The sequence below is a fragment of the Anguilla anguilla genome, chromosome 11, assembly GCF_013347855.1.
Source record: "Anguilla anguilla isolate fAngAng1 chromosome 11, fAngAng1.pri, whole genome shotgun sequence".
Classification (NCBI taxonomy): Eukaryota; Metazoa; Chordata; class Actinopteri; order Anguilliformes; family Anguillidae; genus Anguilla; species Anguilla anguilla.
The window spans coordinates 13,376,636-13,394,951 of NC_049211.1; the positions used below are offsets into that span (position 1 = coordinate 13,376,636).

Below are 18,316 nucleotides of genomic sequence, written 5' to 3' on the forward strand. Positions count from 1 at the left end.
AAAGTTGTGAGTTTTAAATTGAGTAGGGGTGTTTTGGGGTGGTGTCGATATGCTCAGGACCGTGGAGGACAGACTGCTTCTGAAAGGGGAACAGAAAGTGAAAGGGCTATTTTAAACAACAGGATGTTACTCTGTAGAGCAGAGAGCTTTACCTACACTTACTATCTACTGCAGTGTGGTTGGACCAGACTCTTAGATTAGCTTAGATTCTTTAATGGGAATTCGGTATTCTAATCCACCTGAGGGAATGCTAAACACTTTGAGAACACACACACACACACACACACACACACACACACACACTATGTATGAAACTTTTTGAATAAAGTTTCTTTGTGACTGGTCATCATTTTGATATCAATAACGTTGTTCCTAGAAAGTTTTTAGGAATTAGTCATTTTAGATGTATATCAAGTGTGTCCTTTGACTATGTCACTTGTCTTGTGTTAAAAAAAAGTTTACACTGGGATTCTGAACAAAGACTTCGATACTATGGCTAGCTAATATGGCTGTTGATTGAAAAATAAATAATCTTTAAAATATTGTTAGGCTGACAGAAACATATTATCTTTGAACAAATGCGTGATATAGCCTACATAAATATTGTGCTATGTCAGCCCCATCTCAATGCACTAATACAGAGTTATCTGAAGCCAGGCATTTTCTCATAAACATGTTTGTCTTTGCTGAGATGAGACAGGTTTGGCCCTCTGAGCTCGAATGCCTGCTGCAGGGCGTTTTTCTCTCTGGCGCTTCCCACTGCTGACCACTAGGGGCAGCATGCATTGACAGAAACCTCTGAAACTCTGGACAGACTGTGATCCCTGCCATGTCTCTGAAAAAAAAATAGGCTATATAATTTAAAAACACACACTGAGTCTGCGGTAAACACAGAATACACTGACATACGTTTCGTTTCTACCATTTAACAGACCTACAGAACAAACGCAAGTACAAATACACACATACATACACATGCCTGCATATGCGCATACACACATGTGTATGTACTTAGGCACATAAATACATTCATTCTGTACATACATACACATACATAATGTGTACATACATATGTACATATACACATACACAGATACACATGCATGTGTACACATACGTAAATACATGTTTATGTACTCTGGCAGATACATGCATTCATACTGTATGCATACACATGTATGTATACATACATAAACACACATGCATGCATACATATGCTCGTGGAAATAAGTGCACATGTATTTGTTTCTGTTCTCTGCAGTCAGAAACAGACTGGTCTGCTTGCGGTTTCTGTTTTCGCAGTGTGTGTTTGTCACGGTCAGTTCTGAGGGTGTTTGTGTGTCTGTGCTGCATCTTACCTCCCAAAAAAGGGGAACCCCCTTCTGTGGGACTGTCCAGGGGGGAGGGATCACACGGGGAGGGGAGTAAGTTTGGTGGAAAAGGTCGCCCACGAGATGAAGCAGCACTCCACACATGACCCTCCAGTCAGTTCCTCAGTTTGACCGCGTAGCGTGAAGGATGTACCCTTAAAAAATACCCATATGCTCACATACATGAAAGGAACAACTGATGCAAAACACTGTGGTTTAGCACACACCCTGTGATGTTGACAAATATTTTTAAAAGACACAGACACACACACACACACACACACGCACAGGCCTCGATTCAACAGCATTAGCCGTAATTTAAAAAATAAAATAAATGTGAGTGTCTGTTTTTTTTTTTTCTTTCTACGCTGACACAGTTTTAGTTAACGTTGGTGATACGAATGTCTGCTGTATTTAATTGTCAGTAAGGCAAAGCTGAGTGATTTTAGGCCGTATGGGAGTTAGTGTAGGTATATGGTGCTGCATCTGAGAGACAAACCCCATAATGTATCAGGACCACTGTGACATATTCAACATGCTGAATGCTGTCCTCTCTCTCCTCAGTGAACTCCGCAGTCTGCTCAGGACCCGCCCCCGTGCCCCTCCCGGCCCCGCCCCGCCCCGCCCCCTCGCCATGGCCTCCCGGATTGGCCTGCGCCTGCAGCTCATGCGGGACCAGCAGCAGCAGGAGGAGCAGCGCGAGCGCCAGCAGCAGCAGCAGCAGCAGGCCGCCGCCCGCCAGTATGCCCAGCACCGCATGCCCGCCCCGCCCACGCCCGCCATCAACGCCCCCGCCCACTACCAGGCCCCCATGCAGGTCCCCGTGGAGGTGCTCAGGGTGAGTCAAGGGTGGGGCCCAGAGGAGTGGTTTGAGGGAGGAGTGGGTGTGGCTATGTTTAAAGAGGAGCCTTTGAAACCAGCAGGAAGAGATTCTGTAGACTAACCAGATGGTGATCTTTGTATGGTCAGTGTTGTGTCCAGGAAAACTTGTACACCAAGCGTGGCTGGATTGTTTATCTCATTACTACTCTGGATGTTCTCTGCTTGGGTACATCTCTTCATGGGCATTTCTTACATGTTGCACAGCACCAGAAACTCCTGGTGCCAACTGTCCTCCTCCAGTTCAGAGTAGGGAAGGACTTAAGGAGCTGACCATCTTGGTTACCATAGAGAATCGTGTTTGGAGCGGTTAGTATATGGGGAGGTACAATTCTCTGAAGTCTGACTTAGAGTGCAGCTCACACTTAATCTAATTATCATTGCGTAGGGGTTGGAGAGGGTTTTAGATGGGTTTTAACTGAGTGACTGGCTATCCTCATGACAACCTCAATCTCTGAAAACTCCCCAGCCTGGTTCAGGATTCGTCCCCTCTGTAGGCTTATGTCAGGCCACTGTGGTCTGCGGACCAGTGAAGAAGGGGTGGGGTTAGCTAACCCCCAGTGAAGCTGATTGGCTGAATATTACTCTGGTGTGGGCGGTGCCCTTGCACAGTTTGCACACAGGACAGCAGTCCTCTAGCACTGCAAGGAGAGTTTGGGCCTGCAGGGGCGCTGTTCTCCTGGGGTTCCTGTGGTCTGGTTCGAGCATCGAATGGCAGTCAATCGCAGACAGAGGCAGATGGTAGACATAAAAATGCAGTGGAGCAGCTCACAGGCGCCTCTGTCACAATGTGTGCTAAACAGAAACAGAGATAGCATCCATAGATCGTTAACAGTACTTATTTCCTCATGCAGGGAGATTTAGGTCGAGCTTTTTAAAAAAAATTGTGGCATGTCCAATTGTGTCCCTGATTTACAATATCCAGTAAACGCTTTAAAGCTGAATTCACTCAGCTGTCCCCACTGCCGATTCAGGAGAGTGAAGACATCCACAGTCCTCCTCCAAAACATGCGGTGTGGCCAGCCTGCTCCTGCTCACACAGTAGCCACCAGCCAAGCTCTCGCAGGGTGGAGTCGGAGGAGGACACTTCATGTGAGGCTTTGCCAAGGAGAGATCCCGCGCACCTGATCGGCCAGTGGGGGTCACCAGAGAGCGATGAACCACAGACACCCTAATCGACTGAACCCTTCCATCCGTGGGCGGTGCAATTGCCGATTGCACAGCACCAGCAGCCACACTGGCTGAAATTGGATTGGCTGCTCTGGGCCCTTGAGTTGGTCGCTTTCAATGAACTCACTGAAACACTGCACAGCTGTGCCTGAATGATTCGTTTCAGAGTAGTGTGCCAAAAGACTGCCTTGTTTGAATATGTAGATATGTAGACCATATTTATCTTTGCGTAGTTCCCTTTCAGTTTATGTAGAAAGGACATGAGACAGGAAGTGAAATGAATAATTATGAATAGTTACCCTTGCTGTAATGTTTAGCCTTTTGCTGACATTTTAGCAACCTTTCGGTGGTGTGTTTTCCCCCTTTTGGGTATTCGTGTTCTGTGTAAAAGGGTAGGGCTCGCAACTAAAGTTTGTTTTAGTTTTTATTAAGAACTTTTTTTCATCCTCTTGAAACACAGTGAGCACTGCGTGTTCGTATATGGCCTTTCTCGTGGCCATTACTAATATAAATCTTCTTAAAATTTATGAATTAATTATGCATTAATAAAATGTTTCATGATGGATGCTTATCAACAGTTAAAATTGCCCAAATAAACACAGTGCATTATAGTATAACCGCACATACACACGTATATAGAGTTGCACTGTGTGTTCTTGTTTGACCTCCTGTTCAGACTTTGGGCTCAGTGAAAAGAATGAGCCGACTTCATGTCAGTCATCCCAGTCGTCCCTCTCATATACCCAGAAATGTGGCACACAACACATCCTCTGACATCCTGAGAATTTTACTTTCCATGAAATAGCCCAGGTTTGACACACCCATAATTAGGCCTAGTTGGAGAGAACACTATAGTTTATTACGACTATATATATATATATATATATATATATATATATATATATATATATATGGTAGTTTTAATATTTAAATTGGTCAGGAACTGAAAGGTAATCTAAAATGAGAGCATGGCGATATATTTTATGATTCACACAATGACCCTTGAGATACAGTCATTACTTGACAAGTTGCGCTGATTAGTTTGCTCGCAAACACTGAAAGAAGCGTCTGAAATAGACATCTATGAACAAGTTTAGAAAGAAAAAGTCTTTGAACAGCTTCCAGTGTGGTAGTTGAAGCTCAAAAAGCTCACTCAAAAAACGGAAGTAGTAGGGGGTTTTTTGTATTTACGTCATCTGTTGACAGAGGAGCTGTGGTGATCGGCGGTCAGAGCAGCAAACAAAGTTGTTGAGTCACACCTTGCCCCTGTTGTTGTGACTGGTGCACTTTTGGATTGACTTTATACTCTAGTGGTATTCCCACGGAGGTCTTGTCCTTAGTGTGGCCTGTTGACAGTCATAGTGTCAATCAGGGAGGAAGGGTTCCAGTCAATAGGACCCCCCCCCCCCATCCCCCCACTGCACAACAGTATTTCTTTTTTCTTTTTTTTAGATGCACCTTTATAATTTGCTTACAGAACAGGTAAGACGTAAGGCAAGGAGTGTTTGCAAGTCTCCCTGCTCTCGCAGGCGCTGAGGCGTAAGGAGACACCGCTGATTTCTTTTTGGGGCCCTGTATGTTGATGAAAAGAACAGACGGCACCGACTCAAATCGCTTCAGGTAACCGGACGCCGCCTCGGAGGGCAGCGCTCTCCCCCTTTTTAACGAGGGCGATTGGTCATGTTACCGTGACGATGCCTCAAACTGCGTCTCATGGCGGGAGTCCCATGCACCCTCTCGCCCCGCCCAGAACATGCAGTAGTGTAACACAGCTCCTGAGCGATTTCGGTGCAGCCCGGCCTGGTTAGGGCCACAGCTCCTGGCTGGCCAGCTGCGTATCGAGGCATGGCTGCTTCAGTGCATTCTCCTGACCTCGCACGCTCCCATGGGAATCCAGGAAGGAGTCTCAAGGTCAAGAGTTTGGTTGGTTTTCATAGTGCTGCAGATTAGGACAGGGGAATTCATAGGTGTATAAAGGGATTTGAAACTGACATGTTGGGTTTTTTTGGGTTTATTTTTTTGGCTACCTGCTATAAAAGTGTGAGTGGGTTTTCCCCCTATTTTGCATCCATGCATTACACCAGTGCCTTAACAGGATTTCCAGCCAGCCTTGTGGGTGGCTTCTTTGCAGTCTGAGACACATTTTGCTCGCACTGTTGCAGGTGTACATGCATGCATATACACGCGTATGCATGTGCACATGCATGCATACAAAGGTACAGCATGTACACATTTCTGTGAAAGGGAGAAAATTAGTTACCAACTATTGTAGCACTGTGTTACTTTAGTTTTCAGGGACTGTAGTTTTTTTCCATAGCACTGTGGCAGGAAAAAACTCTACAGTATTGTTATCCCAGCTATCCCATTGCACTCTTGAGCAAGGTTCTTAATCCAAATGACTTCAGTATATATCCAGCTCTGTACATGGATACTGTGTTAAAATTAAAAAAAAAAAAGCTGTGTCAGTTGCTCTGGAAAAGAACACCTTCTTAATGTCTGTAATGTCATGTAAAACTGTTCATTATGAAATCAGATTGTGTGCATCACACGAGTATCACCATTTAAAAATTCATTTAATTTTTACAGCACAGTGTTTGAAATCATGCTTAAGTGTCTTTAACATTACCAGAACGTTTGATTGTGATTGCAAGAGACACTTCCTTCTTGAGTGACTGGTTAATCTTAAGTGATGGTGGATTGTTTCGTATTGTTTGCCAAAGTAACATGGACCTTACTGTTGTTAATCATTGCAGTGGTACGATGTGAGTGGTGCTATTGTATGTCTATGCGATGTGATTAGCATGTTGATGGACGGTCTGAGGTGAACTGGAGTGGAAACACTGAGCTCATTTTGATATGAGCTGATAAGAACATTTGATACTAAATGGCGTAAAACAGACTTATCTTCAGGAAGAAATCCTCGACTGCCTAGAGAGGGAAAATCCTAAATTCAACGTCCTCGGTGTCAAGCTTTTAGTAACCTATTTCTATATTAGCAAACACTGATGAGCTGATTTGAGCTGACCTTTTTTGTTTTCAGACAAATGATGTTTTCGAGCGAACGCGACGGTTCTTGTTAACGAGTAACCAAACACCCGGTAAAAAATTGAAACGGCCTCGCCGAATAGCTGACTCGCTAATGCTATTCTGCGTGCGTGGGCTCCTCCACAGACGGAGCGGTGAAACTGACGGCCTGTCTCCTCTCCGCAGGTGCAGACCCACCTGGAGAATCCCACGGACTACCACATCCGCCAGTCGCAGCGGCAGCAGCTGAAGCAGTTCCTCTCCACCACCTACGCCACCAAGCAGGCCGTGCACGCCGTGACGGGGACTCAGCCGTCCCCGCCCCCGCCCCCGCTCGTCCAGCCCGCCTCCGCCCCCGGCCCCGCCCTCATGCCCTCCCCGTGCATGCGCACCGAGCAGCTCATCACCTCAGCGGGCAACAGCGCCCCCAACAGCCCCATGGCCATGCTGAACATCTGCTCCAGCCAGGAGAAGGAGGTAGTGACCGGCGGTACTGGCCAGCGTCTGGGTCACCTCGGGCCTTTATCACCAGGAAGGAAGCGCTAGTGTCCGTCTCTCCTCTCCCTTCCTTATCTGAGTAGATACTGGCAAGCAGTAGCACACCTCTTAGCATTTCCTTTTCTTCCCCGATAGCGTCCCCTTTGAAAGTCACTGATGGAGGTATTCCCGAGGGCAAACGCACACACAGTGCTGTAAGGAAGTGGAGGGCCCTTCTCTGACAAAAGAAGAGCACCTCAGCATGTCCCTTCCTGTTCTGGAGGCCAGGAGGGTCTTATTGCTCAGCACTTTCACCGGAGCCATTGTTAGGACAGGAAGTGACCTCACCTGACACACACATTTACACGTGTGTGTATATGTGGCTCTGATTGAAATAGGGGAAAGTAAATCTAGTTATTTTATTGCCTCCCTCTGTTTTAAGTTACACTAGGGCTTGAAACTGAAGTTTCACAGTTCTTTAGCAAATTTAGAGCTAAGTGAAGCACAAGGTTGGATGCGTCCATCTGACCAAGACTGGGATTAATTGATGAATGACTCCCTAGTTAATTAAAAATAATTTAATATTTAATCATTTCATATCTGCAGTGAGCAGCCTGAGATGGCCTTGAAAGACAGTGGAGACCGTCCAGAGTGTTAACTCCACTGCCATCACAGTTTAACTGCGCAATTACTGCACGTGGGGTGTAATTATGGTTTTAGGAGTTACTGTGCACCCAGTCATCTTTTAAGAGCCCTTTTTAAATGCTGCAGACTTTGATCCTCTGAATTGCTACACCCGCGGCCAGGAGCCCCCCCCCCCCCCCCCATCCCCACACACCGCTCTCTCTCTCTCTCTCTCTCTCTCTCGCTGTGGCTCTTTCTCTCTCTACCTCTCCCTCTCCAGTCTGAAGTTAGCGTGGCGGTCTGTGGACACGGCAGGCTGCTCTGCTGAGAGTCTGACCTTCGCAGGCAGAGTAGCCATAGCAGAGATCAGAAAGAATGAGTGTGAACATTGCACATAGAGTCAGAGGGCTGTATCCAGGCCCAATCGTAGCGGAGTGTGTTTTTGCTCGCTGTGAAGTAAGGGTTGATTCAGCAAGCACCATGTCAGGTTTTTGATGACTATGATGTGATTACACATTGATCTTTGCTCTTATGAACACCCATCCTGTTGCATACTGTGAGATCTGCCTTCTTGCTGCAGAGTTCTGAACAATACTCATTTTCTTCATTTTTTTTTGGTGACAGATGGATGATGTCATCGATGACATCATCAGCCTGCAGTCCAGTTATGATGACATCTCTGCGTATATTGACCCTGTGGTTCATATGCCAAACACAGTAAGTGCCATTCCCCGCTGCACCCCTCTTAGAGCCGGCTGTCCGGCAGGATTGTGCCAGATTTAGGGGGGCAATGAATGAATGAATGAATGAATTAATGAATGAGGCAGACTGGCAAAGGTATCTGTCTCATTATGCGAAAATTCCTGCTGTTGTGTAAGTGTACGTGTTGTGTTGAGTTTAAAATGTCCAAGTTAGTCCTTTGGCACATGCTTTTAGCCAAAGTGACTTGTGAAAGTGAATTTAACATGGTAACCATAGAGATAGGCAAAGTCTCAGGCGTGTAAGTGTCACCATTTTAAGGTGCATGTCACCCACAAAACAAAGAGATCAGTTTCAGAAACTGCATTTTTTGATGTCTGTTGTTCTTCTCTGAGGTCTCTGATCACTGAATAATTATTTGTGGCTGTACTGTAAGTGCTACAGACTTTTCCCCTGCACTTGGCATTTTGCACTTCTGCAAAAGTAGCTGTAAACATATTGAACTCATGACACTGAGATCAGAAGTAGGTGTGGGATGATCTCTGCTGATCTGTGCTCAGTTGAAACAGACAAACAGCTTGATTTTCTCTAGACACTCGGTGAGAAAGGCTGTGTTTAGTATCTGAGCGTTTTCAAAACAGCGTAACATCACCAGAAAACACTGTTCCTCACGGGGATGTTTACGCCAAGAAACCAGCGTGCGAGAGCCGAGAGGGCCGAACTTCAGCTTTTCTGCCGCTGGGTTATTGCACGGGACTTCTCAAAATTAACAATTAAACTGCAGCCAGTTAGAGTTAAACTTGTTTACTAGACATTTTTGAAGGGGGTGGGGTGTATGCGAGGGGGTGGGGTGTGTGTGTGGGGGGGGGAGGAGGAAAACAGGCTGAAAGTCCAGTGGGAGGAAAGTTCAGTGGATGGGGAGACCTAGGAGAGGCCTGGGTTTTAGGAGCAGCGGGGGGGGGGGGGGGGGGGAGTCAGTCTCTTTGGTGGGATATGATGACGCTGGAGGTGTGCAGCGATAGCCACAAGCGATCAGACTGCCCGCACAGGATGAAAGACGCAGGGAAAAAGTACGCCATCGTGGAGCTGGTCAACGGGGAGCCGTTTCAGCTGGTAAGAAGTCTGAAACATACTTATATTTGCTGGAGATGAAAAAAAAGATGAAAATGGAGATGAGATGAAAAAAAAAAAAAAACGTAAGACCTGCTTTTGTACTTTGAGCAGAAGGATCGATCCTGAGACTTGGATCACTAAGAGACCATCTTTGAGTACAGTTTAGGGCGTGTGATGTTTGGTTCGGCATGTTGTGGCTTATCAGCAGCACAGAAAGGCTATTTTGTGGAGGCTTTTAGCTGCTCTGAGCTGTCCTGACCTGGCTCCTCAGTGTGTGCTCTGATCATTTCTTTAGCCCCTTGGTTGTGTTTAATTACACAACAGTGAGTAACTCATAGATCAAAGGCTTTGATTGATTCCTGCCATCGATCAGCCCTGTGGGCATTGTCCTGTGTCCAGTTTATATATCTCCCCTCTGTCCCCTTGGCTGCCTCGTTGCTCGTGAAGATAACAGTATGAATGGAACAGACATCATTAGGAAGGGGCCTCTAGCAGAGAGCAGTTTAATCCTTCCTGCCCTCCTTTAAATGCACTCAGAGGTAGGAATTAACATTGATGAACTCAAAGCAAAGCAAAAAGCAAAAAATACCAGACGTTTACCCATAACCCTTTTCACTTCATGCAGAAGATGTGATTTTATTTTAAATTGATGACATCCCGCTCTCATTTTTGTTATCTCACTGTTTGCTCTTGGCAGTTATTGTCACTTAAAATTGAGCAAAGCTCTGTAAGGATTTAATTCAATCCAGACGTCTTCGATTGCGCATTGAAGGATTCGAGTAGATGACAACCCAGGAATCTGAACAATGCGTCTCGTGAGAAAGTCTAGGTCTTCATTTAATAAACTTCAGCACTGAGTCACTCAGTACAGTAGCTCACCTCACTGTCCTGCAGAGCTCCCATAGTTTTGCTTTGTCAGGATGGCACAGTCTGCTCGTAAAAAACCCTGAACTCGCTGACGACTCCTTTAATGCGCATATATCAGCAGATTTTTCAGGTCTTATTGACATCACAAACAAGTGTCTCATTTAACCCTAGTCCTTTGATGTTGCATTAACAGAATGGAACATTCCGGCTCGTCTTTCAGAAATTCTGCCCTGGAGCAGGAGAGAAATGTACTTTGGGAGTTTTATTTCCCAAAAAAAACAAAATGTAATTTATCCACAGGCGGTGAGGTTTTTGAACTTTGCCGCACGACATGAAACACTCCACCGGGCATGCGAGCAGTACATTCTTATGACAGGAGAAATGAATTCACTTTTTATTTTTTTCTTGTGTGATTTTAGCTTTAAATAGTGAGTAAACGTTTTATACGATGCATTTCTTTTCGGTGCTGCGGTAGCATTTAGTTTAAAGTCATTAAGAAATAGTTTGACTCGTTTTCCTCCCCCTGGGTCTCGCCGGTAGCTGCTCAGTAGTCAGAACGATAAAGTATTTGTGGTGAGATAGGCAAGCTTATCTTTTCAGGCTCATTAGAAGCTCGAAAGGTCTTTGCACGGTGACATTGACACAGTGAAATACGCCAGGATACGGCAGGGATAAGACCAGAGATAAGAGATCCTCCGATAGTCAATGATTTCTTCTGTACAAGTCCACCCAAACGCAGTCGGAAGGCTATAAGCACTTCTGCTTATCTGTGGGTTATCTGAAGGCTATCGGCACCTTACAGCTCTCCACTAAAGATACGCACCCACTGCGCGTTGAGCCGCTGCTGTTTACCAGTTTTACGCAGAATACCGGAATCAGAGGCGTCATATTCCAGTTTGGATGTAGGGAAATAACTTGTGAATCTGTATATATTCCGGGGGATTTTTTTGTCTTTCCTCTCAGTTGCCCCTGTCCAGCAGTCACATGGATGTGTACACGGGACCCGGGATGTCTGGCCCAGCCATCGCCATGACCAGCAACTCCTGCCCCGCCAACCTGGCCGTCAAGAAGGAGCTATCGGGTAAGAGCCCGTCACTACCCATCACTACCAGAGATGGTACACTACTGTAATACATACATGCACACGCGTATATAAGTGCACTCACGCACACACACACACACACACACTCTCTCACACACTCTCTCCCTCACCCTCACACACACGCACACACACATCAGAGCCTGACATTGAGAAAAGCAGATCATTTATTACCGTACTGAAGTAGGAGGTGTGAAGTCAGGCCGCTCAGACCATGGTTGCCGACTCCATTTTGTTTTTGCCAAGATGCAGAAGCACGTGCCATGGCTAAGGAACGACAGAAGAAGGATAACCACAACCTGAGTGAGTGTGTTTGCCGTCTCCCACCTGAGCAGAAACCCCCAGTCTGCGTGAGCGCGGTCATTTTAAAACCACAACCGGGGAGATTATGTTTACGGTCTTTCCACACCCCGTTTACAGAGTATTTGTCTGGCAGGGGTACCGCCATTTGCCCACATGCCACCGTGGTGAAGTAGCCGAGTGTACTACACTCTTCTGGGTCACAGATCTGGAAGGTTCTGTTGTGTTGGCATCCTGTGCTGATTGGCAGAGGGAGACGGGGTTTATGTTTGTCCCATGCTCCCAGCTGGCACGGGCAATAAAATAGCGATGTGGCACTGGTGCCGTCACTTTCCTCATAATAACCAGAGAGGAGCTCTCCACCAATCAAGTAACTAACTAACAGAAGAAAGTCAGTGATAATTGGTAGATACCTTCTGGCTAGAATGCACCAGAACCTTCGAGAACTTCCACTTATTAACTTACACTGACAGATATGGGGAACTTCACACACCTTTTCCCCAAAATCTACATTAACTACTAATTGAAAAGAGACCAAATCCCAGACACATTGACAATATGTTCTGTGTACCCTCTCTCCCCTGCCCCTAGTTGAGTATTAGTGCTGATATGAGCAATGTGGAAGGGGATTCTGCATGTCCATCCATACAACTCTTAAACCAGGAAGTGTTTGGGCCTTGATGGGGTTTCTGGACTGCTGAGACTGATAGCTAGTTTTCAGATAGGGTTTTGGTTTTGGCTATACTGAAACTGATGGCTGATTTCAGAGGGATTTGGCTATACTGAAACTGATGGCTGATTTCAGAGGGTTTTCGCTATACTGAACCTGATGGCTGATTTCAGAGGGTTTGGGCTATACTGAAACTGATGGCTGATTTCAGGGGGTTTGGCCATGCGGAGACTGGTGGCTGGTTTCAGGGGGTTTTGGCCGTGCGGAGACTGGTGGCTGGTTTCAGGGGGTTTGCCCGTGCAGAGACTGGTGGCTGGTTTCAGGGGGTTTTGCCCGTGCAGAGACTGGTGGCTGGTTTCAGGGGGTTTTACCCGTGCAGAGACTGGTGGCTGGTTTCAGGGGGTTTTACCCGTGCAGAGACTGGTGGCTGGTTTCAGGGGGTTTTGCCCGTGCAGAGACTGGTGGCTGGTTTCAGGGGGTTTTGCCCGTGCAGAGACTGGTGGCTGGTTTCAGGGGGTTTTACCCGTGCAGAGACTGGTGGCTGGTTTCAGGGGGTTTTGCCCGTGCAGAGACTGGTGGCTGGTTTCAGGGGGTTTTGCCCGTGCAGAGACTGGTGGCTGGTTTCAGGGGGTTTTACCCGTGCAGAGACTGGTGGCTGGTTTCAGGGGGTTTTACCCGTGCAGAGACTGGTGGCTGGTTCAGAGGGTTTTACCCGTGCAGAGACTGGTGGCTGGTTTCTGGAAAGACGTTATGCTCACGAGGGGTCCCATGGTTTGTGGTGGCCCCATGTGCTGTTTTGTGGTTTAGGAACAGGCACTTCCGCTCTCTCTGCTGACTAATCACTCCTTCTTTCCATGACAGTAACATTACATTAAGCTTTAAATCTGAATCACTTCTAGCTAACAATGTCCAGCTACATATTGTGTTAAATAACATTGACATTTATGAAGTTTGTTGGGCTCCATTTTTTTATTTGGTGATGGTGTTTTATTTCATGTGTCACTTACTGCTGCTCATAAATTATCAATAATAATACACTTCATCTCCAACGTGTGTTCTTGAGGTATTTTATGTTTTGGGAACTAGTATAGCTTGTTGCTATTGCTAATTGCCTTGGCTGAGTAATTATCTTTTGATTATTTATTAACAGTATTCTGTCATTTGCTTTATATCCTTTTTTTCAGTTGAGAGAAGAAGGAGGTTCAACATCAACGACCGCATTAAGGAGCTCGGAACCATGATCCCAAAAACAAATGACCTGTAAGTCTGAGTGTGCGGGGGCCTCTTTGAAGGTCCTAATCTTGGTCAGAACGACCGCGGCTGAGGTGAAGTGTGAAATTGTGACAGGACGTCAACCATTCCGCCTCCCTGGCTCTGTGTCCACAGGGACTCGCGCTGGAACAAAGGCACCATCCTGAAGGCCTCCGTCGACTACATCAAGCGCATGCAGAGGGACATGCAGAGGACTAAGGAGGTGGAGAACAACTTCAAGAGGATGGAGATGACCAACAAGCAGCTGTGGCTGAGGATCCAGGTACTGGCCCTGTCTTACCACATCCACACTGGCAGGGGGCGCCTGCTCCATGAACCTGTTGTTCAGGTTCCAAAACACATGCATTTATTCTACACTGAACCTTCTGAGGTGCAGGTATGTGTGACTGACATGACAGGCACTGTTCCAAAACTAGAGTATCGAATGTGAATATGAGTGAGTGAGTGAGTGTTTTCCACAGATGCATACTTTGGAGGACAGATATCATAGCATGCAGTGATGCATACTTTATCCATACATTTCTCCCAGAAATCCTTATTGCGTTAAAAAATGTTCTGGATAAATGTTGTTTTTTTCAAGTATTTTGGCCTCTATTCAAACATCATTTGACAAAATTTTACTTGCAAGCAAACACAAGCACTTTCACTTTTTCTGCACAAACTCAGTTTGACGAGTTGGTCTGAACTTGTTGAGCTTGACTGTTGAACTTGACTCACTGCGTGTGGGGGAGCAGACTTTCTGAGTGGCGTTTGTGCTGGTCGCAGGAGCTGGAAATGCAGGCTCGCGTGCACGGCTTCTCCTGCAGCTCCCCGTCCGGACTCAACAGCGACTTCCTGGGGTCCCTGGTGAAGCAGGAGACCAGCCCCGAGGAGGTGCCCCAGGCGCAGAGACAGCTGCCCCCGCTGCCCCCTCACAGCCACGCCGCCCAGGCCCACAGCCACGCCCAGCCCCACCCGCACGGCCACGCCCAGCAGCCCCAGCCTCTGCAGTACCCGGCGGTGGGCAGCTCGCAGCATTTTGACTTTGGGCAGAGCATGGACGCGTGCGAGGGCCTGCCGGGGTACGGGGACCCCCTGTCCCAGCTGGCCGACCTGTCCGGCCTGGTGGGGCCGGAGAGGAGGGAGGATCTCAGCTTCCTGCTGATGGAGGAGGCGCTGTCTCCCCTGGGGGGAGGCGACCCCCTCCTCTCCACCATGTCCCCCGACCCCTCCGTGGACAGCAGGCGCAGCAGCGATAGCTTCGAGGATTGTGACGGGCTGTAACCCGCGTCTCACACACACACGCACGCAAGGACACATACACACACACACACACATACACATACACATACACATACACACATGCAAGGATACAGACACAGACACACGCAAGGACACGGACACACACACACGCACATGCACATACACACACGCAAGGACACAGACACACACATGCACACACACACAGATATATATATATATACACGCACACGCATGCACACATGCAAATGCACAGATAAAGAAACACACACACGCACGCACGCTTGCACTCATATACATGCACACACTCATGCTCATTTTTACTGGCACTCACACACAGGCCTTGTACATCTCCTCAGTGCCTTACTTAGTGATTGGAATCCCTGTATGTAGCAGCACACACAAACACCTCTAAAGAAAACTCCAAATGAGGGCTCACACACGGTGATATACTCTCTCCTACTCACTGGTTTATTTTACAGAAACCTCCAATGATCCTCTTTCCTTCCCAGAATGCTTGGCTGCTCTCCAAAGCCTCTGCTCTAAACAAGCGGCATCTCTCCCACCTGAACAAACATCACTCCACCATTACAGACTGGCCCTCATCAGATGGCCCTGGTCTTTCTTGTGAATCTCTCTCCTGTACTGAACAGATTACACACACACACACACACACACACATACTCTTAGACCTCCCAGTCCTACACTCCCTGATTTCAGCAATTGTAATGTCTGTTTAACTAAAAAAGAGAACTGATAGGGTGCCAGAAAGCTAAGGATATATCGAATGCAGATGAGGAACTGCCCCTCACCTTCTGGTAACTTCAATAAAGAGAGAAGTTCTAGCACAGCTGTGCTTTTTAATGTAAAAACAGATTATGTGTGCCAGTGAAAAAAGGATTTTTAAGTGAATGCACCAGGTATATTAATTTGAGTGCAAAACCCCTCTTAGGAACAAAGTGGTTTCCATAGCTTTCCGAAATAAAAAGCCACTAAATATGTTCATTTATGTCAATTTTCCAATGGGTGGGTCAAAGCAACCAGGCCAGGTTGCTTTAAAAAGTTTCCTCACGGGTAATGTAAATATTCATTTTGATTTTAGCAGGCGGAAGTTCTGAAAAGGGATTGATAAACAGGACAGGTCTTGGAAGTTGACCTGTCACAAAACATGTTTTTACACGGGTGTGGCCGCTGGTGTAGCTGTGTGTACAGTACAGCCCGTTAGCATGCCATGGTGCCGACACAGTACAGCCCGTTAGCATGCTGTGGTCCCGACACAGCACAGCCCGTTAGCATGCTGTGGTCCCGACACAGTACAGCCCATTAGCATGGTGTGGTGCTGACACAGTACAGCCCGTTAGCATGCTGTGGTGCCGACACATTACAGCCCGTTAGCATGCCTCTGGTGCCAAAACTGCGACCAGCTAGTCACGGCCACGGGAGAGTGAGGTTTCACGAACCCCGTAATCTGTGGAACTAAAATGAGCTGGCGGACACTGGCTGGTTTGAACTAATCAAAGGATTTTGCTCTCAAAATGCAAAGGTTCAAATCAGCGAGTCACTGATCGCTCCACCCACGCTTATTTCATGTAGCCGCCTCCTCCCAGCGCTAGCCACGGTCAGCGTAGAGCGAACGGTTAAACCTGGATCAGATTCAAACTCACTCAGTGCTCATTATATGCAACCCTGAGCAGGCTGTTTGACACTGTACACACCTGCATCTGGGGTAGCTTTTTAAAATTTTTAATATTTTTTTAACTTGTGAGAGCACTGTTGGTTGTAATTCAAAACTGAACCAGTCTCAAGGTATGTCATTTTTTGATCATCCTGTGTGTCATATTTGCATATTGTTTTCTTTAGTCTAGCCTCTGGACAGTTTATATATGTATATATAAACATAACTTTGTCGTTTCTCCCAAAGCACTGGAAATCCATGTTATTTTATTGATATTATAGTATGAATGTTTTATGAAGGTTTATTTGTGTCGGTATAACATTAAGCCACTTAAATGTATTTATTTGGCATTTTTATTCCAAAAGTGATTTTTGTTTGCAATTTAGTGCCAATTAGAAATTATTTACACCACTTGCCCAAGTTAAGGCAGTGAAGAGCCATGCTATATATAATTTTATTTTGTGTAAAAAAAAAAATCTTAGCAGGTGTTTATAACAATTTAAATAATGTATTTTTATCATTTTATTTTTAAGATGCATCTGTTCATTGAGATGCAAAAAAATAAATGATTGTTTTATTTCACTCCATTTTACTTGCATTTTGTGAATAGAAATGTACCTGATGTACACTGTAGTACAAGGTGTAGTGAAAATTATAATGGTCTGATCCCATACTTCACACTTCACAGAAGAAAACATTTACAGGTCAAAAGGAGTGAGCCCCTGGACCATAAAAAAGTACATACACATACAGATACGCGTATATAACATGGTACCACAACTCCCTTCGGTTTCAATATCTTCATTGCAACAGTAATCAGACACCAATCCTTTGTCAGAGCCAATTTCTCTTTACATATTCAGCATTTCTTGTATTTAAAAAAAAATGCATGAGTTGGCAGCACCCCCTGGTGTGTGAAAAGGGTACAGCGGCTTGACATCAGTTTTGCCTAGGGGAGTCCTTGGGCCCATTTCCAGAACTTTGAGCTTGAGAATTTAATATGACCACCCACTGCCACTCAGTTGTTAAAACGTTGGATGCTGATATCTGACGTGGTGTAGAAAATAGAACCAGCTGTCAAAACAGAGCAGCGTTACTTCAGTGTTTCTTTTAAACGCGATGCAACACAAGCCAGCCTGTTATATGATAGTAAATTCCTCTGTGTAATGAAGTCCACGGTTTGTACATGACATTTAATCGCATTAATGATCACCCTCTCCAGAGTTATCTGCACCTGTTGGGTGCCTTTCAGCGTGCTGGGTGCTGATGGCCGGCGTCAGGCTCTGTACCTGTGGCTGGTTCTCTTGACCTGTAATGGACTGAACCTGGAAGTACAAGCAGAGTACTCAGTCTGGGTGGACTGCATCACTTAGAGGTCTTCCATTAGCTGTAGCTCTGAGTGTTGGCGACACCATGGCCCCAGTGCCTCATAAGAAGCAAGCATCCACAGCTGATTGTTATTATATAAAGGTACTAGTGACATTACCTTAACACAAAAATAAAAATACATAATTATATTGGTCTTGTTAAACTGAATTTCTGCAGATGAACTTAAAACCAGACAAGCAACTCTCAAAAATGTAATTAGATTATTCCCTGTGAAGGGCACAAAGGGAGAGCTGGCATGAAGGCAGACATACGGGGAATGTGCTGACCACACTGGGCTCCTATGTGAACTGGCACTCTGGTCGAGCAGAACAATCAGGAATATGTTCAGCGTTACAAGCAAATGAATCCTGATGCCGTTTAAGTTTGTGGAGACGCCAAAAAGCACACATGGTCGCCTCCTGTGAATTTTTCGTCCTTTTGGAGACTTTTGGTTCAGTCTTAATGGAAAG

General features: G+C 46.1%; 1 protein-coding gene across 3 annotated transcripts in view; it reads left to right on the plus strand.

The window, feature by feature from the left end:
• Positions 1-14,923, plus strand: part of LOC118208728 (transcription factor EB-like) — a 28,428-nt gene extending 13,505 nt beyond the window's left edge. For 2 of the 3 annotated variants that reach the window (XM_035383656.1, XM_035383657.1), the window contains exons 2-9: positions 1,935-2,208; positions 6,630-6,920; positions 8,169-8,261; positions 11,187-11,304; positions 11,569-11,625; positions 13,477-13,552; positions 13,679-13,826; positions 14,330-14,923. In XM_035383656.1, the coding sequence (XP_035239547.1) occupies positions 2,005-2,208; positions 6,630-6,920; positions 8,169-8,261; positions 11,187-11,304; positions 11,569-11,625; positions 13,477-13,552; positions 13,679-13,826; positions 14,330-14,827 (1,485 nt within the window). In that variant the 5' untranslated portion in view covers positions 1,935-2,004 and the 3' untranslated portion in view covers positions 14,828-14,923. The remainder of the gene's footprint in view (positions 1-1,934; positions 2,209-6,629; positions 6,921-8,168; positions 8,262-11,186; positions 11,305-11,568; positions 11,626-13,476; positions 13,553-13,678; positions 13,827-14,329) is intronic. The other variant, XM_035383658.1, reaches the window with a different exon arrangement.
• The last annotated feature ends 3,393 nt before the right edge of the window (positions 14,924-18,316 follow it).